A 25311-nucleotide genomic window follows, 5' to 3' on the forward strand; every position below is an offset into this window, starting at 1 on the left:
GGCCCTGGGTTCCTCCTAATTCAAGACAATGCTAGACCTAATGTGGCTGGAGTGTTTCAGCGGTTCCTACAAGAGGAAGGCATTGATGCTATGGACTGGCCTGCCCGTTCCCCAGACCAGAATCCGATTGAGCACATCTGGGACATCATGTCTCGCTTTATCCACCACAGACTGTCCTGGATTTGGCGGATGCTTTAGTCCAGGTGGACATCCCTCAGGAGACCATCCGCCCCCTCATCAGGAGCATGCCCAGGCGTTGTAGGGAGGTCAAACGGGCACGTGGAGACCACACACACTACTGAGCCTCATTTTGACTTGTTTTAAGGACACTACATTAAAGTTGGATTAGCCTTTAGTGTGGTTTTCCACTTTGATTTTGAGTGTGACGCCATATCTAGACCTCCATGGGTTGATACATTTGATTTCCATTGATAATTTTTGTGTGATTCTGTTGTCCACACATTCAACTATGTAAAGACGAAAGTATTTCTTACGATTTGTTCATTCAGATCTAGGATGTGTTATCTTAGTGTTCCCTTTATTTTTTTTGAGCAGTGTATATACTATATACATAGGGGGTAGTAAAGATCAAACAGTGCTAACAATAGATGGAGTGAGAGACCATCAGACACCCACCAAGGGCACAGGATGGTGTGAGAGCTGGAAATAACAGCCAATATAGTCTTTAAGAAGCATAAGAGTGATCACTGATATTTTAATGCTATATGTGTGTTCTGTCATTACATTTTTAATACACGATAATAAAAGTAATATTTTTATGATTCCATAACAATAGGGCTTCTATCCCTATCCTCCAAAAGGTTCTTGGTATTTTTTATTTATTACCCTGGGAGTCATAAGGGATAAGTTGCGATAAGGTTATGCTGCGACAACCACTTAAAAAAATGGGCAAACATAAAGAGGGTGTGGCCATACTATTATTTATACCTGTAAAAATGTAGGAAATCATAGCTGAAATCTATACCAGCTCGGAGGTGGGGCCAATTTAAAAGTGGTGCTCATAGGCAGGCGCTCATGTGCTGTATTATTAAGATGCCTGTTTATCTAGATCCAGCTAGTCTAGCGCTTGTAAAATGCGGGTAAGTAGAAAGTTCCCCTCTAGTAGCACACCAATAAACTAAGAAAACAAAGCATTTCTGGAAAAAAAACACACCATTTATTGAATATTTAACATTCATAACGTTGACAAGCTAGGGGTTTACACAAATGTAACAACAATGGTGTCCTTTCACCAAACAATTCTGAAAATTCTTTCTATGGAAAAGTAAAATGTTCCCTACTAAAATAAAATAAAATCACAACAAATGGCAGGCTGCAAGATTAATGACAGAAGAATATGCATGTTTAATATTTTTACACTATTATAAAGATGACCTAAAAAATACACTCTTGGGCTTTGTAAATGTCATGCAGTAAATGTCACCAACTTCAACCCCTAAGGACATCCAATATACATGTACATCGCTGTGGCCTGGTCCTTAGTGCACAGCGATATACATGTATGTCGCATTGTACAGTGAGTCTATATAGCCAGTGCAGGAACTGCGCTCCCTTCACAGACAATGGCCAAGATTTATCAAACTGTGTGATAAAAAAAATTGAGTGATTTTCCCACAGCAACCAATCACAGCTCAGCTTACACCTTACCAGAGCTTGTTAGCTGAGATGTGATTGGTTGCTGAGGGAAAATCACTCACACTCAGTTTGATAAATCTGGGCCAGTGAGTGATGACTGCTATCAGCAAGCCACCACTAACAGTAAATCACCGATAGAGCTTGACTCAACAGACTCTACTAGCAGATCACTGATCCAACAGAACAATGATATGTAATAGCATAGCATTATTCAGTAAATGCAATCTATTGCATATAATTGTTCCCTGTGGTGACTTAAAGGGGTACTCCACTAGAAAAAACAAATTTAAATCAGCTGATGCCAGAAAGTTAAACGTATTTGTAAATTACTTCTATTTAAAAATCTTAACCCTCCATGGAATTATCAGCTGCGATATGTTCCATAGGAAGTTCTTTTCTTTTTTCATTTCATTTCTGTCTGACCACATGACACCTTTGTCCATTTTAGGAACTTTCCAGAGCAGGAGCAAATCCCCATAGCAAACCTCTCCTCCTCCGGACATTTCCTAAAATGGACAGAGGTGTCAGCAGAGAGCACTGTGGTCAGACAGAAAGGAAATTCAACAAGAAAAGAATTTCCTGTGGAATATACAGCAGCTGATAAGTATTGGAAGGATTAAGATTTTTAAATAGAAGTAATCTGTTTAACTTTCTAGCAGCAGTTGATTTAAAAGAAAATGTTTTCCAGGGGAGTACCCCTTTAAAAAGTGTAAATAGCCCCTCCCCTAATAAAACTTCTGCATCTAGAATTGTTAGAACAATAAAAATATATCCTTAATGATTATTAATACGGTGAATGGCATCAACGCAAAACAATACCAAAGTCCAATATTGGCTGATTTTTGATCACATCACATCCCCAAAAAATGAAATGAAAAGTGATCAAAAAGTCCCATCAAAACAAAAATTGTACTAATAAAAACTAGATCACAGCGCAAAAAATGAGCCCCCAAACAGCCCTGTAAATAAAACAGTTATAGAACAATTTGAATTATATTCATTTTGTTAAAAAGGTCCATAATAGAAAAGCATGTAAACATATAACCATGGGTATTGTTTTGATCATATCAACCCAAAGAATAAAGATATGGGGGGGGGGGGGGGGAGATTTATCAAAACCTGTGCAAAGGAAAAGTTGCCCAGTTGCCCATAGCAACCAATCAGATCGCTTCTTTCATTTTGCAGAGGCCTGTGGGCAACTGGGCAACTTTTCCTCTGCACAGGTTTGGATAAATTTCCCCCTGGTGTCATTTCTACAATAAAGTACACTGCGTAAAAACAAGAGACCCCCCCCCCCCAAAAGAAAAGGAGAGCATTGAATATCATCCCCGTTGTTATTTAACACTATAAAATCAAAATACTAAACACCAACATTGCAGATTTAGTTGAGCAACTTAACAAAGAATTAATAAAAAAGTGATCATAAAGTCCTGTGTACCCCAAAATAATACCAATGTAAACTACAGCTACAGCTGTATTATAGTCTAATATAGCTCCATCAATGGAAAAATAAAAAAGGCATGCATGGCAGAATATGGCAACACAAAGTACATTTATTTTAAATAGTAAAACAGAACAAAAACTAAAATATATTTAGCATCGTTGTTATCGTACTGGCCTGTGCAGAATGAAGTTAACGTGTCATATTACTGTACAGTAAAAGCTGTAAAAATGAAGCCCAAAATAGTTTTTCAATATATAATATCATGCAACAAATTGTGCCAAAGAAAATACAACTTTGTCAGCAAAAAACACAAGCCCTCATACAATTATGTCAATGGAAAAATAGCAAGTATAGCAAATATAAAAATAGCAAGGCGAAAACTGGCTGCAGTGCCAAGTGGTTAATAGTGATAGCAACTGTCAATAAATACTGTAGAAAACAACATCTAGAGTTGTATTTGTCTATATGCTGTATCGGTATGCAGTATTTTATATATTCTTTTCTCAGGAACTAAATTACTGGAATACAGGTAAATTATACATTACAAATTGTCAACTCATACAGCACCCCCATCACTTTTTTGGATTGCTAAAGCCGCCTTAAAAAACGCCAAAGTTAAAACCCACATATCGTTTTACTTGGCATCTTTTTCACTCCCATAGACTTTAATGGGAGAAAAAAGCCACGATTTTGACAAAAAAAAAAAAAAACGCCAGTGGCTCAACATGCTGCAATTACCAACAATCTGAAAAACGCCAAAAAAGAGTGAAAAAACGCCAAAAGGATTAAAAAAAAATGCCAAAGTGAAAAACGCCAAATGGAATAAGAATTTTGCGATTTCTCATTGATTTACAGCTAACATCTGGCCAAGAAAAGCGTTGCGGCAGAATTGGCATTTCCCCCCCCAAATAACAAGTGGAATTTCAGCCTAAACTGTGCATTCAATTCAACTATGTGGAGGAGACCAGATAAGTTAGAAATACAAAATACAGCCAGGTGCAGGTACAGCCAGCAGGTGGCGCCATTGTCAAAGTTTGTTTACTTTTTTGTTTTTTTGGTTGTTTTTTTGTTTTTGTTTTTTTTAACTATTTCCTATGTAGAATCCTTAAGTATCTTAAAATGAATGATTGATTTGATACAGACTATAATGTAGAGTTGACTTTAGTGGATGTATACAATTGTGTTAGTGTATGCTGCCTTGAATCCTGACTTGATTTACCCCCCAGCATGATGTATTAAAGTTCACACACAGTACCACCTGTCAGCTGTGCTGTGTTTGTACAGTGGTATTATATATAGAATGGCACATACTGGGAACTGGTGGACATTTCGGCTGGTTCTGAGCTGTAGCAGTGGGGGATTTTACTATAGTTCTTGTTAGTACTTGTGTGACGACAGTGTCCTTGTCCTGTGCTCTCTGGTAGGTGTCAGCTTGTTGTGCTTTTGTATGTCAGTTTGCTATATATTCAGACTCTCAGGATTATTGCATCTGATGTCCAATGACTTATTGAAGTTTGACAAAATATTATCCTTCTAGTTCATGAGTGTAATAATGGTGGAGCTATATAAGTGGGTAATGTAGTAATCATGACTTATTTTGGTACAAAGTCCAACGTCCCTTCAGGCTGTTCTACTAGAAACTTTTTGCAGTGTCATGACTTGACACAGCAGCTCAATACACTCCCTTAGGGTGCGCTTCATTGGAGGTTATGACAGCTTGTGACATTGCTTCTTCATTTCTCACCCACAGTACCAGGCGTCATGAACATGCTACTCTATAAGTAACATGGAGACACCAGCAAAGAAGAAATTTACCATCAGGTACCAGCACAGTCTGTCTGTTCTCAAGCCATTCCGCACCACGCACAGGTAAATCTGCTAAGTGTCAGTCTGACAAAGAATGATAAATATTTTGAAATATGTTAATTAAGGTTCAAGAGGGAAGTTTTTTAACCCCGCTAAAGATGCAGCCTGTTTTGGCCTTAAGGACGCAGCCAGTTTTCACAATTTTCGACATATGAGGGTTTGTTTTTTTTCATGTGCAATTGTTCTTTACATTGACACCTAATGTTTTATTATAAAATGAATGGCGACACCAATTTTTTTTTTTGAGGGGTAAACCCCAAAATTTAGCAACTTTTGTGGGGCCTTGTTTTCATGCAGTGCACTTTACAGTAAAGCTTATGTATTACCTTCATTCTGCTGGTCAATACAGTTCAAGCAATACCTATATTTACATAGTTTTCCTAATATTGTACTACTTAAAAATAAGTCAAAATTAGTATGACAAAAAATTTTCCGCATTCAAGGTTGTATGAAAGTTAATCTTTTGCACAGTGATCTATAGTTCCTATCTGTGCCATATATGATGTGACCAATATTAGTTACTTTGGTGTTTGGTATTTTATTAAACCATTTATTTAGGGAGGGGCTTTGTATATTTAGAATTTTTTTTAATTATTATTTTATTAACTATTTTTAAGTCCCCATAGGAGACTTTTATAAGCATGTGTTTGATTGCTAACACTGAATAATGCTATTACTCAATGTGATTGAGGATCTCCTGATAGAGCCTGCTGAGGTATACTTCATCTGCAGGTTGCCCTTGCGGGCAATTAAACTGTTAGGCTCCCACATATATTGAGGCTCTTAGGGTCTATTCACACGTACAGTATCCTGCGCAGATTTGATGCGCAGGATTTCAAGCTGTCTTCAGTCATTCTGTTTACATTGAAATCTGCAGTAGAAAATCCTGCGCATCAAATCTAAAAATCATAACTCTTTGATATATCCATCCACAGACTAGTATGAGGGCTTGTTTTTTGTGCGACCAATTGTCCTTTGTAACAACATCACTCACTTTACCATAAAATGTATAGCGAAATAAAAAAAAATACTATATGTGTGGGGAAATTGAAAAGAAAACCGCAATTTAGCAAATTTTGGAAGGTTTCGTTTTCAGGCTGTACAATTTACAGTAAAAATTACATGTTTTCTTTATTCTGTGGGTCAATACAATTAAAATGATACCCATGATAACATACTTTTCTATTATTGTACCACTTGAAAAAAATCTCAAACCTTTTAACCAAATTAGTGCGTTTAAAATCACCCTATTTTGACGACCTATAACTATTTCATTTTTCTGTATAAGCAGCTGTATGAGGACTCATTTTTTGCGCTGTCATCTTTACTTTTTTTTGATACTCCAATTGCATATGAGAAACTTTTAATTAATTTATTTTAAATTTTTTGGGGAATATTATGTAATAAAAAAGCAGCAATTTTGGACTTTTTTTTTCTTTACGCAGTTCACGGTATGGGATCATTAACATTATATTTTGATAGTTCGGACATTTACACATGCGGTGATACCAAATATGTTTCTAATTTTTTTTTTTACACTTTCTGGTGGTAAAATGGGAAAAAGTGACGATTTACATTTTTAATAGTGACCGCGCTGCCGCAGATGCCGTGATCTGTATTGATCATGGCATCTGAGGGGTTAATGGCACACATCAGTGCAATAGCTGATGTGCGCCATTACCGGCGGGTCCCTGGCTGCTGATGCGCATGACACTAGCACCACTCCGGTGCTCGCGGTCATGTACAGGACATAAATGTACGTCCTGGTGCGTTAAGTACCAGTGCACCAGGACATACATTTACGTCCTATGTCGCTAAGGGGTTAAACACTCCAGGGCATACATGTACAATGGCATCAATGTAATTTCATTTGCAAGTATGATTGATATGAATGTTAAAACATAGGAGAAAATTGCCTGTGTATACACTCTTTTCTGTAGTTGTACAAAATGAATATTATAACTTCTTTATGAATAATAAAAATGGTGGAGGCAATGTAATACTAATATACATGAAGCCCTGTGGCAGAGCAAGGCCTAGAGTGTCTGTTATGATGTATACTGCTAAACACGGCAGCTTGTACCTGCATTGTTTACAGTGCTTGTTCACTGGATTTAAAGGGGTGCTCCACTGGCCAGCATTTGGAAGTAAATGTTCCGAACGCTGTTTTCGCATTGCGAGGGTCGATCACACCCCTCGTGACAACACGGCCACGCCCCATTAATGCAAGTCTATGGGAGGGGGTGTGAAGGCCATCACGCCCCCTCCCATAGACTTGCATTGAGGGGGTGTGTCCATGATGTCACATGGGGCACGGCCAACCCCTGCAGTGGGGTCGGCCAAAGGGGGTACTTAAAGGGTCCCTTAAAGGGGTACTCCACTTGGCAGCGTTCGGAAAATAATGTTCTAAACGCTGTTTTCACACTGAGGGGGTCGACCACGCCCCTCGTGACAACACGATTACACCCCCTTAATGCAAGTCTATGGGAGGGGTTGTGAAGGCCATCACGCCCCCTCCCATAGACTTGCATTGAGGGGGCATGACCGTGATGTCACGAGGGGCGTGGCCGACCCCCTCAGTGTGAAAACAGTGTTCAGAACATATACTTCCAAATGCTGGCTAGTGGAGTACCCCTTTAAGGTTTGCACCATAAACATATCATAATACATAGTATAGTTATTGTTTTAGTAACTGTAATCTGTCATGTAAACTAGAAAGATGCAAAGCTGTAATAACAAGGATCTGTGTATTAATTAAAAAAATATTTTGTAGTCACCAACATCCGATTGATAATGCCGGCTTATTTTCCTTCATGACTTTGAACTGGATCACGCCACTTGCAAGAAAGGTTTATCGTAGTTCTAAACTTCATATAAGTGAACTTTGGGGTCTGCCATCACAAGACTCATCAGAAGTAAACAGTTGGAGGTAAAAGTTATGGTTGTGGGATAGTGGGTTGTAAAGACAAATGTGTTGGTTCTGTCTGTCATTTTTTATAAATGTATCTCTATGGATCCTTAGACCTGTCAGAAGCAGTGGTGTACATAAAGACTAATGCATACACCAAGATGACCCCCATTTTGATCCTGGGTTTTGTCACCAAGGACAGGAGGATCAGGTTTTATTTCCACCTCCACATCCTGTTCATAAGCATTTGGCCAATCCCCAACACCATACTTTACTAACAATGTAATTCCTCTGGAGATGGGAGTCCTGCCCAGGTTCTTGCCACCAAAAAGCAAAAGGGAGTGAGACCAACCAGGGCTAGTCTCTCTCTCTAACACGAGATGCATAGCAGTCATATGGTCTGCCTCTATGATATGTACACTCTTGTCCATCAGGTTTTATATCCTCTTCTCTGCTTTGCTTGTGAGCTCCTACTGAACAAATACTAGCATAGCAGTGTATGTTAAAGGAGTACTCCGCTCCTAGACATCTTATCCCCCTATCCACAGGAGAGAGGATAAGCGTCTGATCGCAGGAGGTCCGGTTGCTGGGACACCTCGCGATCTCCTGCCTGGCACCCGGTAATATGCATGCATGGAGTCATCTCCACTCTGTATCAGATTACTGGCGACCACAGCCCATATTACCGGGTGCCAGGCAGGAGATCGCGAGGGGTCAGCTGTGGCCAACAAGCCCCCTCCATATATCTCTATGGGAGATCCGGAGATATGTGAATGCTGGATCTCTGTCCCATAGACATAAATTGAGAAGGCACGACGAACATAAATGTTCAGAATGCCGGGTTGCTGGGCCATAGATCGCGGTGGACCCAGCGTTCAGACTCCTCGCGATCAGACATCATATCTCCTATGGATAAGAGAGAAGATGTCTATACTGGTGTAGCTCTTTAATCCTATTGTCCACTGCCAAGTTGGAAAGTAGTGATCAGGATTGGATTGAGAGAAGATAATAGGAGAGCTTGTTTATGGTCAGGACAAAACGTTTAGTACTGTCAATGCCTGATGCTTTCTGGTTAAAAAAATATTTATACCCCAGGGGAGAAAAGCCTTTTGTATTGTAAGAACTGTGAATTCATGGAACAGTCTACCTGAGCAACTGGTCAAAAACACTTGAGGGCTCAAAACAGACTTAGATACATTCTGCAAACAAAATAGCATGCATAATGCATATGCAGAAATATAGAATCAAATCCCGCCCCCTTTTCTTGGTTGAACATGATGGAGGTGTTCTTTATTCTAACTGTACTAACTATGTAACTTTATAACTATGCAACATGCATTCCCTGCAGAGCCCTGAACATAATAGGATAGATCTCTTTTAAGGCTGGTTAATAAACACAGTTGTGTGCCCACTTAAAGGGGTACTCTTCCGTAAAACAGCTTATCCCTATCCAAAGGATAAAATGCTACAGCTGCCACGCCCCCTCCATTCATGTCTATTGGAGGGGGCGTGACGGTGTGTTCCGGATGCTGCCGCTGACGGCCCGGAGATCGCGGGGTTCCCCAGTAGCGGGACCTCCGTGATCAGACATCTTATCCCCTATCCTTTGAATATGGTATAAGATGTTTTCCGGCAGAGTACATCTTTAATATCCACAAGTCTTTGACCAACCATTTGAATCTGTGATACAGTTAGTATGGGTCACTAACCAGTTGTTGATTTTTGATTTATATTTGATTTATAACCATGGGTCATAATGCAGGCACAAAAATACCCCTGTATTGTACGTGTGTTAAAGCAGCCAAAGGCTATGTTCACATGACAGACAGAACTGACAGAGCGGAATTCCAGAGTCCCATTAATTTCAATAGGATACAGCTGCACCATGCACACGGTAGTATTTCCGTGGCAGAAACCACAATTTTGTAGTTCACAGAACATGTTCATTGTTTCTCCGGATTCCTTTTGGAAATGTATTGCCACCTATGAAGATGGCACATTTCTGATAGAACCTAGCACTGACACAACATGCATATTTAATGTCCACCTGTGTTTTCCAGGTGGACATTCAGCAAATTTTCTGCAGTGTGAACATAGCCTTATTGGAGTAACTTTTTGTTTTGCTTTTTTACTTTGTAATGAAAAACTGCCTATGGCTGGGTTCACATTACTTTTTATGCAATACAGGACTTCATACGGCTGGGGGGGAGCAAAAAACCATTTCAATGAGCCGACCGGAGTGAAGCGCTGTCTCCGGTCGGCTCATTTTTGTCCCATATGCGGTTTTCCCACCGGAGCTAAAACCGTGGTCCACCACAGTTTTAGGTCCGGTGGGAAAACCATATAAGAGACAAAATTGAGCCGACAGGAGACAGCGCTTCACTCCGGTCGGCTCATTGAAATACATTACATACAGGCCGCATACGGCATGTGGTCCCGTATTGAATAAAATGTGATATGAACCCAGCCTTACTTCTGTTTCTTTTGGTGATAAATGTGCATCATATGTTGTTGCTGCATCCACTGTTCTGTTTGTTCCTTATGCTACCAAACCAGACAGCTTCCCTTTGGCTCTGATCATTCATTCTGTTCTCTTCTTTTAAATCAACACTTCCAAAACAGTTGTCTTTGTACTTGCGCTACAAAAATATTTTAACTGTCATATAAACTCCTAATATTTCAGTAATGCTTGGTATAAAATAACAATTTCTGTGCGATATAATCCTTCATTCTATTTAACGTAGTGTTGAAACAGCAGAAGAAATCTCTGTTAAAAGCTCTGATGTGAAAGAGACTCAATTTACTGTGACAGTTTGCTCATTTGAACAGTACCATACTATGGTACTATTACAGTTTCGTATGTTATTATGATACTAATATATATATATATATATATATATATATATATACAGCAACAGGAGAATACAGCAGCCCACTGCTAGCACAAAGATATAGATGAAACATGAGTATATAGATAAAACATGAGTATATAGATAGAACATGAAAAGCTATACAGCTGTAATGCAATAAATGAAGATATGAAACTATGAAATTATGAGGTACTTAGCTTGCAAATTTGGCACCAAATAGCTTGGACCGTCCCACCACGGTAAGGTGACCTCATTCTGGGACGGACCCTACACTGTGAATATGCCTTTGTGTGAACAGTACAGCAGGCATGCAAGGACTGAAACATTCAAGGCACCTTATATACACCTAATAGAGGTGGGTGGGGTGCAAGAGCCAACATGGAGGTAGCCACTCCCCCGTATGTGTAATACAACCAAAGAATAAGTTGGCCAGCACTATTAATTCCAAACTATTGTAAAAACCTGGCATGCAGGCTGCTGGGCTAAATATACAGCAACAGGAGAATACAGCAGCATGAGGTCACCTTACCGTGGTGGGACGGTCCAAGCTATTGGGCGCCAAATTTGCAAGCTAAGTACCTCATAATTTCATAGTTTCATATCTTCATTTATTGCATTACAGCTGTATAGCTTTTCATGTTCTATCTATATACTCATGTTTTATCTAAATACTCATATTTCATCTATATCTTTGTGCTAGCAGTGTGCTACTGTATTCTCCTGTTGCTGTATATTTATCCCAGCAGCCTGCACCTGCAAGCCAGGTTTTTACAATAGTTTGGAATTAATAGTGCTGGCCAACTTATTCTTTGGTTATATATATATATATATATATATATATATATATATATATATATATAGGCACTGGTGGGGGAGATTTATAAAAACCTGTGTAGAGGAAACCCATAGAAACCAGTCAGATTGCTTCTTTCATTTTTCAGAGGCCTCTTTAACTCCTTATGGACTCAAAACATTTTCACCTTAAAGGGGTACTACGGTGGAAAACATTTTTTTATTTTTATTTTTTAAAATCAACTGGTGCCAGAAAGTTAAACAGATTTGTAAATGACTTCTATTAAAAAATCTTTACCCGTCCAGTACTTTTTAGCAGCTGTTTTCTACAGAGGAAATTATTTTCTTTTTTAATTTCTTGTCCACAGTGCTCTCTGCTGACACCTGATACCAGTATGAACTGTCCAGAGCAGGAGAAAATCCCTATTGCAAACCTATGCTGCTCTGGACAGTTCCTGACATGGACAGATGTGTCAGCAGAGAGCACTATGGACAAGAAAAAAAAGAAATTCAAAAAGAAAATAATTTCCTCTGTAGCATACAGCTGCTAAAAAGTACTGGAAGGGTAAAGATTCTTTAATAGAAGTCATGTACAAATCTGTTTAACTTTCTGGCACCAGGTGATATAAAAAAAATGTTTTTCCACCGGAGTACTCCTTTAAGGGCTCAAAACAATTTTTGTTTCTGCAGTTCCGTTTTTTTTACTCCTCATCTTCTAAAAATCACAACGCATTCAATTTTGCACCTACAGACCCAATTTTTTTTTTTACGTTACCAATTGTACTTTGTATTGACATTACGTATTTTAAAACATAATCTGCATCTGCAACAAAACAAAAAAAAAATTTTGTGGGGTGAAATGAAAAAAGCACCATTTTGCCAATTTTAGGGCTTCCGTTTCTACACAGTGCAATTTTCGGTGAAAATTACATGTTATCTTTATTCTTTATGTCCATACGGTTACAGGGATACCCAATTTATGTAGGTTTTATTTATTTTACTATTTTAAAAAAATTATACTTACATGCACCAAAATTTGTATATTTAAAATTGTCAAATTCTGACCGCTATAACTTTTTTATTTTTCCGCGTACAGGGCTATATGAGAGCTAATTTTTTTTGCTGTGGTCTGTAGTTTTTATGGGTACCATTTTTTTGTTTTGATGGGACTTTTTGATCGCTTTTTATTAATATTTTTATGGTATATGAATTGACCAAAAATGCACAATTTTGGACTTTTGGACTTTGGTATTTTTTTACGTGTACGCCATCGAAGGTGCTGTTTAGCTAACCTTATATTTTAATAATTTGGACATTTACACACGCGGCGGTATCACATATGATTATTTTTTTTTCATTACATAATTTTATAAAAAAAATAGGAAAAGGGGGGTGATTAAAATACCATGCAATTGTTACGCCTAGCGCTCCGGGTCCCCGCTCCTCCCCGGAGCGCTTACGGCGTCTCTCTCTCCGCAGCGCCCCGGTCGGTCCCGCTGACCGGGAGCGCTGCACTGTCATGGCCGTCGGGGATGCGATTCGCACAGCGGGACGCGCCCGCTCGCGAATCGCATCCCAGGTCACTTACCCGTCCCGGTCCCCTGCTGTCATGTGCTGGTGCGCGCGGCTCCGCTCTCTAGGGCGCGCGCGCCAGCTCCCTGAGACTTAAAGGGCCAGTGCACCAATGATTGGTGCCTGGCCCAATTAGCTTAATTGGCTTCCACCTACTCCCAGACTATATCTGATCACTGCCCCTGCACTCCCCTGCCGGATCTTGTTGCCTTAGAGCCTAGTGAAAGCGTTACTGTGTTTGTCCATACTGTGTACTTGACCTCCTGCTATTGCCTTATTGACTACGATTCTTGCTGCCTGCCCCGACCTTCTGCTACGTCCGACCTTGCTTCTGTCTACTCCCTTGTACCGCGCCTATCTTCAGCAGTCAGAGAGGTTGAGCCGTTGCTAGTGGATACGACCTGGTCACTACCGCCGCAGCAAGACCATCCCGCTTTGCGGCGGGCTCTGGTGAACACCAGTAGTGACTTAGAACCGGTCCACTAGCACGGTCCACGCCAATCCCTCTCTGGCACAGAGGATCCACCTCCTGCCAGCCGGCATCGTGACAGTAGATCCGGCCATGGATCCCGCTGAAGTTCCTCTGCCAGTTGTCGCCGACCTCACTACACTGGTCGCCCAGCAAGCCCGACAGATCGCCCAACAAGATCACCAGCTGTCGTACTTGACCACCATGACACAGCAACTCCAGTCGCAGCTACAGCAGCTTCAGTCACAGCTACAGCAATTTCAGTCTCAGCTACAGCAGCAACAACCATCTCCTCCGCCAGCTCCTGCACCTCTTCCGCAGCGAGTGGCCACTCCTAGCCTCCGCTTGTCCCTGCCGGACAAATTTGATGGGGACTCTAAGTTTTGCCGTGGCTTTCTTTCACAATGTTCCCTGCACTTGGAGATGATGTCGGACCAGTTTCCTACTGAAAGGTCTAAGGTGGCTTTCGTAGTCAGCCTTCTGTCTGGGAAAGCTCTGTCTTGGGCCACACCGCTCTGGGACTGCAATGACCCCGTCACTGCCTCTGTACACTCCTTCTTCTCGGAAATTCGAAGTGTCTTTGAGGAACCTGCCCGAGCCTCTTCTGCTGAGACTGCCCTGCTGAACCTGGTCCAGGGTAATTCTTCCGTTGGCGAGTACGCCATACAATTCCGTACTCTTGCTTCTGAACTATCCTGGAATAATGAGGCCCTCTGCGCGACCTTTAAAAAAGGCCTATCCAGCAACATTAAAGATGTTCTGGCCGCACGAGAAACTCCTGCTAACCTGCATGAACTCATTCATCTAGCCACTCGCATTGACATGCGTTTTTCTGAGAGGCATCAAGAGCTCCGCCAGGAAAAAGACTTAGATCTCTGGACACCTCTCCCACAGTCTCCATTGCAATCTACGCCTAGGCCTCCCGCCGAGGAGGCCATGCAAGTGGATCGGTCTCGCCTGACCCAGGAAGAGAGGAATCGCCGTAGGGAAGAGAATCTTTGTCTGTACTGTGCCAGTACCGAACATTTCTTGGTGGATTGCCCTATCCGTCCTCCACGTCTGGGAAACGCACGCTCGCACCCAGCTCTCGTGGGTGTGGTGTCTCTTGATGCTAAGTCGGCTTCTCCACGTCTCACGGTGCCCGTACGGATTTCTCCTTCAGCCAACTCTTCCCTCTCAGCCGTGGCCTGCTTGGACTCCGGTGCCTCTGGGAATTTTATTCTGGATTCCTTGGTGAATAAATTCCGCATCCCGGTGACCCATCTCGTCAAGCCACTCTACATTTCCGCGGTCAACGGAGTCAGGTTGGATTGCACCGTGCGTTACCGCACGGAGCCCCTCCTAATGTGCATCGGACCTCATCACGAAAAAATTGAGTTTTTGGTCCTCTCCAATTGCACTTCCGAAATTCTCCTTGGACTACCCTGGCTTCAACACCATTCCCCAACCCTGGATTGGTCCACAGGGGAGATCAAGAGCTGGGGTACCTCTTGTTTCAAGGACTGCCTTAAACCGGTTCCCAGTACTCCCTGCCGTGACCCTGTGGTTCCCCCTGTAACCGGTCTCCCTAAGGTCTTTATGGACTCTGCCTGCCATAAGAAGTGCCTCTCCCCCCCTTCCAGTCCAGTCAGGCAAGCCTCGGTGCCTCCTCATGGCCCCCGTCCTGGTGTAACACTGCCCCGTGCCAGGCCTCGCCCTCTGCCCTCCCTCCCCATTCCCACTCCTGCTGTACTGCCTGCCGTTGAGGAAACCCTCCATTCTTTCCCGGTGTCCTCATCCCAGGGGAGGCAGTTACCGGCAAAGAGAAGGGGAGACCTAAAGGGGGGGGTACTGTTACGCCTAGTGCTCCAGGTCCCCGCTCCTCCCCGGAGCGCTTACGGCGTCTCTCTCTCCGCAGCGCCCCGGTCGGTCCCGCTGACCGGGAGCGCTGCACTGTCATGGCCGTCGGGGATGCGATTCGCACAGCGGGACGCGCCCGCTCGCGAATCGCATCCCAGGTCACTTACCCGTCCCGGTCCCCTGCTGTCATGTGCTGGCGCGCGCGGCTCCGCTCTCTAGGGCGCGCGCGCGCCAGCTCCCTGAGACTTAAAGGGCCAGTGCACCAATGATTGGTGCCTGGCCCAATTAGCTTAATTGGCTTCCACCTACTCCCAGACTATATCTGATCACTGCCCCTGCACTCCCCTGCCGGATCTTGTTGCCTTAGAGCCTAGTGAAAGCGTTACTGTGTTTGTCCATACTGTGTACTTGACCTCCTGCTATTGCCTTATTGACTACGATTCTTGCTGCCTGCCCCGACCTTCTGCTACGTCCGACCTTGCTTCTGTCTACTCCCTTGTACCGCGCCTATCTTCAGCAGTCAGAGAGGTTGAGCCGTTGCTAGTGGATACGACCTGGTCACTACCGCCGCAGCAAGACCATCCCGCTTTGCGGCGGGCTCTGGTGAACACCAGTAGTGACTTAGAACCGGTCCACTAGCACGGTCCACGCCAATCCCTCTCTGGCACAGAGGATCCACCTCCTGCCAGCCGGCATCGTGACAGCAATCTTTTGATTGCACACACTTATCAATGCTATGCCATAGCATAGCATTGATCAGTGTTATCGGCCCTCTCCTGCTACTGCCTCCTAAGCAGACATGGAGCAGAAGATCGACGATCGGATGATGAGGAGGCAGGTGAGGACCCTCCCATCGTCCAGTAAGCTGATCGGGACAAAGTGATTCTGTCGCGATAGTCCCGATCAGCTCCACTGAGCTGTCGGGATAGTTTTACTTTCACTTCAGACAACTCAATCAACTTTGATCGTGGTGTCTAAAGGGTTAATGCCAGGCATCGGCCCAATCGGCGGTGCCCAGCATTAGCCGTGGGTCCTGGCTGCCTGTAGCAACCGGAAACAACAGGGTTTAACCCCTTCTCATGAGAACGGTTTAAGGACTCTGGATGGGGGCGTACCTGTATGCCCTGCGTCCTTAACTGGTTAAAAATAAAAGAAACAAGCTGATTGGTTGCTATGGGCAACTGAGCAACTTTTCCTCTGGACAGGTTTTGATAAATCCCCCAGTGTAACTACCACTACACTACACGTGCAGCCATCCATGAGAAAAGCAGCATGAAAAAAATAGATTTTCACTCTGCCTTCTTTTAGAATTTACAAAGAAGTCATACAGGTCAAAACAAATAAAATATAGATCACCAAATCATATATAAAACACACATAGGAAGTAAAAACACACTGTACCACATGGAACTTTAGAGGGGCAACGTGTGCATTTATATACATTGCTGTATGGTGGTACATGACATTTTGTTTTTTCCCCCCATATATTGTTGGATTATTTTGAGTAAAGTATTATGACTTCCTGCTTCCTGACCAGGCATTCATGTGATCACCAATGCCAGGTACACGAAGGAGCTCCTGGGTCAGGGGAGTGTCAGGGGGGCTATATTCCAATCTAATATGTTATGTTAGGCCCAGTTACTGGGGAAATCAGTATTAAAAAATATATTATTGTAAGATGCCCCCAAACAGCCCAAATGACACTTTTCCCACCCCCTATATCATTTAAAAAAAAAACTGTAACAAAAAGGGCATGTAAAAAAAAGAAAGGTTTTTTTTTTTTTTGCATCATTATGTGCAATTTGTAAGAAACGATATTTATAAAAATCAAAAACAGACATTTGTTTCCATGTTGCTTTTTATATTTTCTCCTGATTTGAAATTTTAAAGTTTACTAAAATAAAAATGATATAAAAACAAATCTCCATTTATTACAGGAAAAAAAAAAAACTAGAAAAAAACGTTCAAACCTGCATGCAAAAAAGGTGTCTGGTCAGCCTGCTTAGAACTTATGTTAGAACAATAGGTTTCTAGTAGAAAGATAGACCACACGGCACTCTGGAAACTTCATGCAACCTGCAGCTTTATTGCTGGGAGCGGGGTACACGAGGATGCACAACCAACAGACAGCGCAGTAGTTTCGCGTCAGTGACGCGAAACTACTGCACTGTATGTTGGTTGTGCATCCTCGTGTACCCCGCTCCCAGCAATAAAGCTGCAGGTTGCATGAAGTTTCCAGAGTGCCGTGTGGTCTATCTTTCTACTAGATATCGCAACTGCTCTGTTTGACACGAGCACCGGATAGTCTGCTGTATGCCCGCTTACTGTTGAAAAGGATCCAGCCCTTAAGTGACGTGACCCCACAGGTAGAGTGGTGCTGACTATTTCCTCTACTTTGATTTATAGAACAATAGGTTTGTTGTCCTAAAAATACAACTGAGGGCAGATTACATACTACTTTCATATCCTGGCACCTGTACAGCGTGTGGTTAATATCACAGGTGTCCCAAATACATTTTTAGAACACATGTGAAAGAGTCAAGAATTCCCAATGTCAGAATTCCCAGTGGAATGCTAATGGCCTATCTCCACGCACCGCTTTGGTGTTCTTCTCAAGGAGAACTATTACCCCTTTGACCCATAGAGTGAACAAATAAATAAACTTTTAAACTATTATGTATGTAATTCTATAAAATATACAATGGGCCACATTTATTAATCTTAGTATATTTTGCATGAATGAAATTGAGGAGAGTAGTTGACAAAAAATAAGCCTAAATACTAAAATGGCTGGCCCATTTCTGTCGCATTGCTAACAGATCTTGTGTTTTCACACTTCGCTTTTGGTAAATGAGGCTACAAGTACATTGCACTTTTCTTGCCTCTAGGGAACAATAATTATAAGAGATGCCACTCTAAAAGATGCCACTTTACCAAGAATGTATTTATTTATTGGTATATATTTATATACTGGCATAGCTCAGAAATGCTATCAAAGTAAGTCATCTAAAATACATATAGGGTGCAGCATATACAGTATATGCATTTGGTTATTATATTTGTCTTAATGATGTTTTTTCTTCTATATAACCCAGGCTACAGAAACTTTGGGAAGCAGAACTCCAGAAGCGTGGGAAGAGGAAAGCATCTCTCACCTTGGTGCTATGGCGTTTCTGTCGAACCAGATCCTTGCTGGCTTTATTGTCTCTGATTATAACCATGGTAGCAAACTTTATTGGCCCAGTGAGTTCATGCTCTGTTTGCCTAGCCATAAGTAATGGTATGCAATGCCACCGCGTGCTGGAAAGGGAGGAGTTGTTGTCCACTGGGTTTTGAAGAATGGCTGTAGATTAAGAATCCTTATGTAGCTTTAAGATAGTTGTGTGATATCATAACTAACCCAATATGGAAACATCTTCTCAAGCTCCTAAGAGAGTACCTGATACCCACAGGTCAAGTCTTGGGAAAAAAAAGTTCAGGAACTCACCCAAGATTTCCACTCAAGGGATGGTCCTGCTAATAGGTGTTGCTGGTGTGGAAAAAGTGCCAGAACCCAGTTCCCACGTGTTCCTGAAGGACTTGAGCATTTGTTGTAAGCCCCTATACAGCCCCCATATACAGTTTGAGGTCCCTATACTACCACCATAAATAGTTATAGGCCCCATACTGCTCCCATATATAGTTATAGGCCCCATACTGCTCCCATATATAGGTATTGTCTCCATACTGCCACCATATATAGTAGTAGGTCCCCATACTGCCCCATATATATATATATATATATATATATATATATACATAGTGGTTGGCCCCCTATATGGCCCCATATATAGTTGTAGGCCCCCTTATTGCTACCATATATAGTTAAAGGCCCCTATACTACCCCTATAAATAGTTATAGGCTTCCATACTGCCCCATATGTAGTTGTAGACCCCCCATACTGCTACTCATATACAGTTGTAAGCAGGGACCAAGTCCTCTGAAAATAAGTGAGGCAACTCCCAAGATTTCCACTCAAAGGCTGCAGGACTCCTGCTAATGGTAGCAGCGTTTCTGCTGTAGAAAATGCAGGAACGTAGTTCCTATGCGTTCCTGCAGGACTTGAGCCCTGTTTATACCCCTAAGTAACAATAGGAACCTTGAAAAAAGTATTCAGACTATATTTATTTTATGGATGTGAAAATCCCATGTAACTAACAAGGGATTCCCATATGAAATTCTTTGACAGAATCGATATTGGAGGGACATGTAGTAGCATGTATTAAGGTGAGATTTCATGTTGCTAATTTTTATTTTTTTCTGCAGGCTATCTTCATCCGTGCACTTCTTGAGTACACAGAAACAGTTGAATCTAATCTCCTTTATGGGCTGCTTATAGCATTTGGTATTTTTATAGCAGAGCTTGTAAGATCTTGGTCTTTTGCACTTAACTGGACAATGAATTATAGAACAGGAATTCGACTGAAAGGAGCCGTTTTATCATTGGCTTTTAGAAAGATACTAAAACTTAAAGTATCTAAGGATGTTACAACAGGAGAGGTACGTTATATCCTAGGTATAGAACATTCAGAGCACCATTTTGGTCAGGTGTTTTAGTTTAATAGGAAATTCTAATATGTCTGATTCAAACTGAAGTTTATGTAAATGGGCCCTGTAACTTGCAAAAACATTTTCCCTAGCGTCTGCAGCAGCACAATAATGGGTACACAATCCCCCCTGTGAGCTGGCAGGACCTGTGGAATTTTTAATAATTAAAACACAACACCTTGCAGTATAAATGGACCTTCCCCCTACACCTTATTGAGTTTTTTTCATCCTGTGAGAAGGACAGTGTTACCTTCCTCCTATTTTGCTGCCGTCCTGTGTCCCCCCTTTACACTGGCTGCCCGCGATCATGGCTCAGCGTTGCGGCTTACAGTGTGACAGTCTGAATGGACATCCTGCTCCTAGGAGCTGGCACTCCTGTGTATTATCGTCAAGTCGCACGTGACGCCGCTGACGTCAGAGGGGGCGAGGCTACAGTCCGGATGGCGTTACGGATATGCTTTTCTATACTGCATTTCTTAGCCTACTGCTTGCTGTGGGTAAGAGAGCAGTAGTGGCTAGTTATAATTATAATATATATTGTTTTTTCTCTATATACTATATGACGGAGGAGGGGGCGGATTGAGGGCTTGGCCCCCTCCGTTTGGCGCCAGGTCCCGTATTTAAAGTGCGCAGTGTCAGTCAGCAGGTCTCTTTGAGCCTGCTTCAATCAGTTTGGTTGCTGTAATTGTATGCTGTTACTGTTTCTGTTGGTATCAGAGAATACTACTTACTTAAAGAGGTATGTTCCCTTTTTTCCTCCTCTGGTGTTATCTACTATAGGTTTTTATAGTGTATACATTTATACATTTTTCTTAGATGTTGTCAAGGGATTCAAGCAGAGATTCTGCAGGGAAATCCACACAAAAGAGAAAGCATATTACATGTAAAAATTGTCCGACTCCTCTGCCAGAAGGTTACGATTACTCTACATGCCAAACATGCCATCCTCGTCTCCCAGAAAATCAGGAGCCCACAATTCAGGATGTAGTACAGTGGGTTAAGGACTATGTTGAGGGTTCTATAAAAGAACTGAAAAAAGCTTTTTTTTTACTCCTAGAAAAATATCTCGTTATGGTCCTTCTTCCCCTCAGGGGGGCTCATCTCCCATTTTGGACGAGGACATTACTATGTTAGAAGACAGAAATGCTTTGTCAGAGGAATTCTCTGAGGAAGAATTATTTGATATGGGGAAAATGTTTTTTCCCGCTGCAAAACCGCAAAAATTGTTTAAAGGGTCACTCTCATTAAAACTAATTTTTGCTATTGCACTCCTTATGGTAAATAAAAAATATTTCTAATGTACTTTGTTTAAAAAATTTTAGTTTTCTATGTTTTATTTGAGCACATTTTCCCCCATCTCATACACAGACTTTGGACCGAAGTCCAACACAGAAAGTGCAGCCTGGAGTCCTGAGGGGGGTGTTTCCAGCTTCATCCAATCATAGCTTCTCTCACACTTAACAGCTATATGCTGTTGGCTGGATACCCCCCCCCCCATAGCACTCCAGGCTGCACTTCCTGTGTTTGGGCTTCGGTCCAAAGTCTGTGCATGAGATGGGGAAAATGTGCGCTTGAGCTTTTTTAAGCACAAATAAAACATAGAAAACTTCATTTTTTTTAAACAGAGTATATTAGAAATATTTTTTTCTTTACCATAAGGAGTGCAATAGCAAAAAAAATTGTTTTAATAAGAGTGACCATTTAAATTGGTGCAGGCCAAGGGTCAGTCTGGAGATCAGTGAGAAGCTCCTTTGGATAGTAAAGGGCCAAGGGCTTTCAAGATAGATGTCGCCGGGCGAACATATGTGAAGTTCGATCCGCCCCCTATACTTTAACATTGCAGTAAACTTTGACCCTGTGAGTCAGAGTCAGCAGACACATTACAGCCAATCAGCATCAGTCCCTCCCTTCCAGACCCTCCTACCTCTTGCACGGACGCCATTTTAGCCTCATTGAGCATGCTGCAGGCTTAGAAAGTGGAGGGTTAGAGAAGCTGCTCCTGCTGTATAGGGAAAGCGATAGCTAGGTTGCTGCTAGGTGGTGTATTCAGGGTCCAGTTTACTTCTAAAGCACTAGTGTAACATCTGCTTTAAGGACAGCACCCAAAAAAGCCCTTTTTAGGGCTGAAAGATATCAGTTCTGGTTGGGAGGGAACCGCTGGTTAAAAGGGGTACTCCAGAATCAAACTTAAGTTCCTTCAAGCAACTATCTACTACAGTATTAAAAGGGCTGAAAGATATCAGTCTGTTAGTCTTGCAACAGCTGGAGGCACCCTGGTTGGGAGGGAACCGCTGGTTAAAAGTGGTACTCCAGAATCAAACTTAAGTTCCTTCAAGCAACTATCTACTACAGTATTCAAAGGGCTGGAAGATATCAGTCCGTTAGTCTTTCAACAGCTGGAGGCACCCTGGTTGGCGAGGGAACCGCTGGTTAAAAGGGGTACTCCAGAATCAAACTTAAGTTCCTTCAAGCAACTAACTACTACAGTATTCAAAGGGCTGAAAGATATCAGTCCGTGTGTTTTGCAACAGCTGTAGGTAACCTGGTTGGGGACCACTGCTTAAAAGGGGAACTCCGCTGGCAAGCTTTTTTTCTTTAAAGCAACTAACTACTACAGTATTCAAAGGGCTGAAATATATCAGCCGTGTGTTTTGCAACAGCTGGAGGCACCCTGGTTGGGGACCACTGCATAAAAGGGGAACTCCGCTGGCAAGTTTTTTTGCTCATTGTCACACTAGTGCAAATCACATTAGGTGTGACAGTTGTGCAAATAAAAAAAAATACCTTTTTTGGCTGTTAAATAAAATCAGCCGTCACTGTTAGTTCACGTCACAGTTGCCATTTTTCCTGCATGCAGGGCAAATTGTGTCACCCTAGTTCAAATCACTTTAGGTGCGACATTTGCGCAAATTAAAAAGAAATACCTTTTTTGGCTGTTAAATAAAATCAGCCGTCACTGTTAGTTCACGTCACAGCTTCCATTTTTCCTGCCTGCAGGGCAAATTGTGTCACCCTAGTGCAAATCACATTAGGTGCGACAGTTGCGCAAATTAAAAAAAACAAAAACTTTTTTGGCTGTTAAATAAAATCAGCCGTCACTGTTAGTTCATGTCACAGCTTCCATTTTTCCTGCCTGCAGGGCAAATTGTGTCACCCTAGTGCAAATCACATTAGGTGTGACAGTTACGCAAATTAAAAAAAAATACCTTTTTTGGCTGTTAAATAAAATCAGCCGTCACTGTTAGTTCACGTCACAGTTGCCATTTTTCCTGCCTGCAGGGCAAATTGTGTCACCCTAGTGCAAATCACATTAAGTGTGACAGTTGCGCAAAAAAAAAAAAAACTTTTTTGGCTGTTTAATAAAATCAGCCGTCACTGTTAGTTCACGTCACAGTTGCCATTTTTCTTGCCTGCAGGGCAAATTGTGTCACCCTAGTGCAAATCACATTAGGTGTGACACTTGTGTAAATTTAACCAAAAAAATTACAGGCAGAGGAAGGCCACCCCGCAGGGGCCATCGTGGTGCTGGGATTCCCTTTGGCCCTAGAATGGCCAGTGTTCAGAGTCATGTACCCTGAACCCCCAAAGTTCTGAGGACTTAGTTGACTGGCTATCACAAGACACCCAATCTACTACTAAAGTTTCCGCTCGGAACCTTGACGCACCGTCCTTCTCCTCCTCTGGCTTAGCTTCGGGCACCTCTCATGCTACCTACCACTTGCCCGCCTGCCGCCACCACCAACACTAGCACCACAGCAGCTTTACTTGATCCGTCAGAGGAGTTATTTACACATCAGTTTGAAGACATGAGTGATGCACAACCATTATTGCCAGAGGATGTAGTTAACAGGGATATGTGTCAGTCAGGCAGCATTACACACATGGACGTACGGTGTGATGATGATGTTGTACCCGCTGCTGCTTCCTTTTTTGAGGTGTCAGATAGTGGTGAAGGTGTTGATGATGACGATGGGTCCGTGGATGCCACGTGGGTGCCCACTAGAAGAGAAGAAGAGGGGGAAAGTTCAGATGGGGAGACAAAGGGGAGGAGGAGACGAGTTGGAAGCAGGGGGAGGTCGTCACAAGGAGCTAGTGGCACAGTCAGACAGCATGCATCGGCACCTGGGGTCAGCCAGACAGGACGCCGATCAACGCATGTTGTTGCCACCACCAGAATGCCATCATCGTAGAGCTCAGCAGTGTGGCATTTTTTTTGTGTCTGCCTCTGACAACAGCGAGGCCATTTGCTACCTGTGCCAGAAGAAACTGAGTCGTGGGAAGTCCAACACCCACCTAGGCACAACTGCTTTGCGAAGGCACATGATGTCACATCACAAACGCCTATGGGATCAACACGTCAGTACAAGCAGAACACAAAGTCAAAGCTGCCATCCTCCTCCTGGTCAAGCATCTTCAGCCAGGTCAACCCCTGCTGCCCTCCTTGCCCCCTCTCAACCATCCGTCTCTCCGTCTCTCGCCTTGAGCAGTTCCTGCTCATCTGCCCACAGTCAGGTGTCTGTCAAGGAGATGTTTGAGCGCAAGAAGATAATGTCTCAAAGTCACCCCCTAGCCCGGCGTCTGAGAGCTGGCTTGTCGGAACTGCTAGCCCGCCAGCTTTTACCATACAAGTTGGTGGAGTCTGAGGCCTTTGAAAAATTTGTAGCCATTGGGACACCGCAGTGGAAGGTACCCGGACGAAATTTTTTTGCACAAGAGGCAATCCCCAACCTTTACTCCATTGTGCAAAAGGAAATTATGGCATGTCTGGCACACAGTGTAGGGGCAAGGGTCCATCTGACCACTGATACCTGGTCTGCAAAGCATGGTCAGGGCAGGTATATCACCTACACTGCTCATTGGGTAAACCTGGTGACGGCTGCCAAGGATGGAATGCGTGGCTCTGCAGAGGAGTTGGTGACACCGCCACGACTTGCAGGCAGGCCTGCTGCCACCTCCTCTACTCCTCCTACTCCATCCTCTTCCATAACATCCTCGGCCGAGTCCTCTTCCACTGCTGCTTCTTGCTCCACATCACCGGCAACCCCCCAGCTCTCCAGGTGCTATTCCACATCCCGGATACGGCAGTGTCACGCCATCTTGGGGTTGACTTGCCTCAAAGCAGAGAGTCACATCGCACCAGCGCTCCTGTCGGTCCTGAACGCACAGGTGGACCAGTGGCTGACTCCGCACCAACTGGAGATCGGCAAGGTGGTTTGTGACAACGGAACAAATTTGTTGGCGGCATTGAGGTTGGGCAAGTTAACACATGTGCCGTGCATGGCATATGTGTGTAATCTGATTGTACAA

At 42.8% G+C, this 25311-nt stretch overlaps 1 protein-coding gene across 4 annotated transcripts in view; it reads left to right on the forward strand.

The window, feature by feature from the left end:
* The first annotated feature begins 2849 nt into the window (after positions 1–2849).
* Positions 2850–25311, forward strand: part of LOC130355603 (ATP-binding cassette sub-family C member 5-like) — a 136237-nt gene continuing 113775 nt past the window's right edge. Inside the window, exons 1-5 of one of the 4 annotated variants that reach the window (XM_056555951.1) lie at positions 2850–2879; positions 4851–4969; positions 7740–7895; positions 18512–18659; positions 19723–19956. In XM_056555951.1, coding sequence (XP_056411926.1) covers positions 4887–4969; positions 7740–7895; positions 18512–18659; positions 19723–19956 — 621 coding nt within the window. In that variant the 5' untranslated portion in view covers positions 2850–2879; positions 4851–4886. Of the gene's footprint in view, positions 2880–4016; positions 4103–4850; positions 4970–7739; positions 7896–18304; positions 18414–18511; positions 18660–19722; positions 19957–25311 lie in introns of those variants that run through there. The other 3 variants (XM_056555952.1, XM_056555953.1, XM_056555954.1) reach the window with 3 other exon arrangements.

This window comes from Hyla sarda, chromosome 2 (genome assembly GCF_029499605.1).
Source record: "Hyla sarda isolate aHylSar1 chromosome 2, aHylSar1.hap1, whole genome shotgun sequence".
Classification (NCBI taxonomy): Eukaryota; Metazoa; Chordata; class Amphibia; order Anura; family Hylidae; genus Hyla; species Hyla sarda.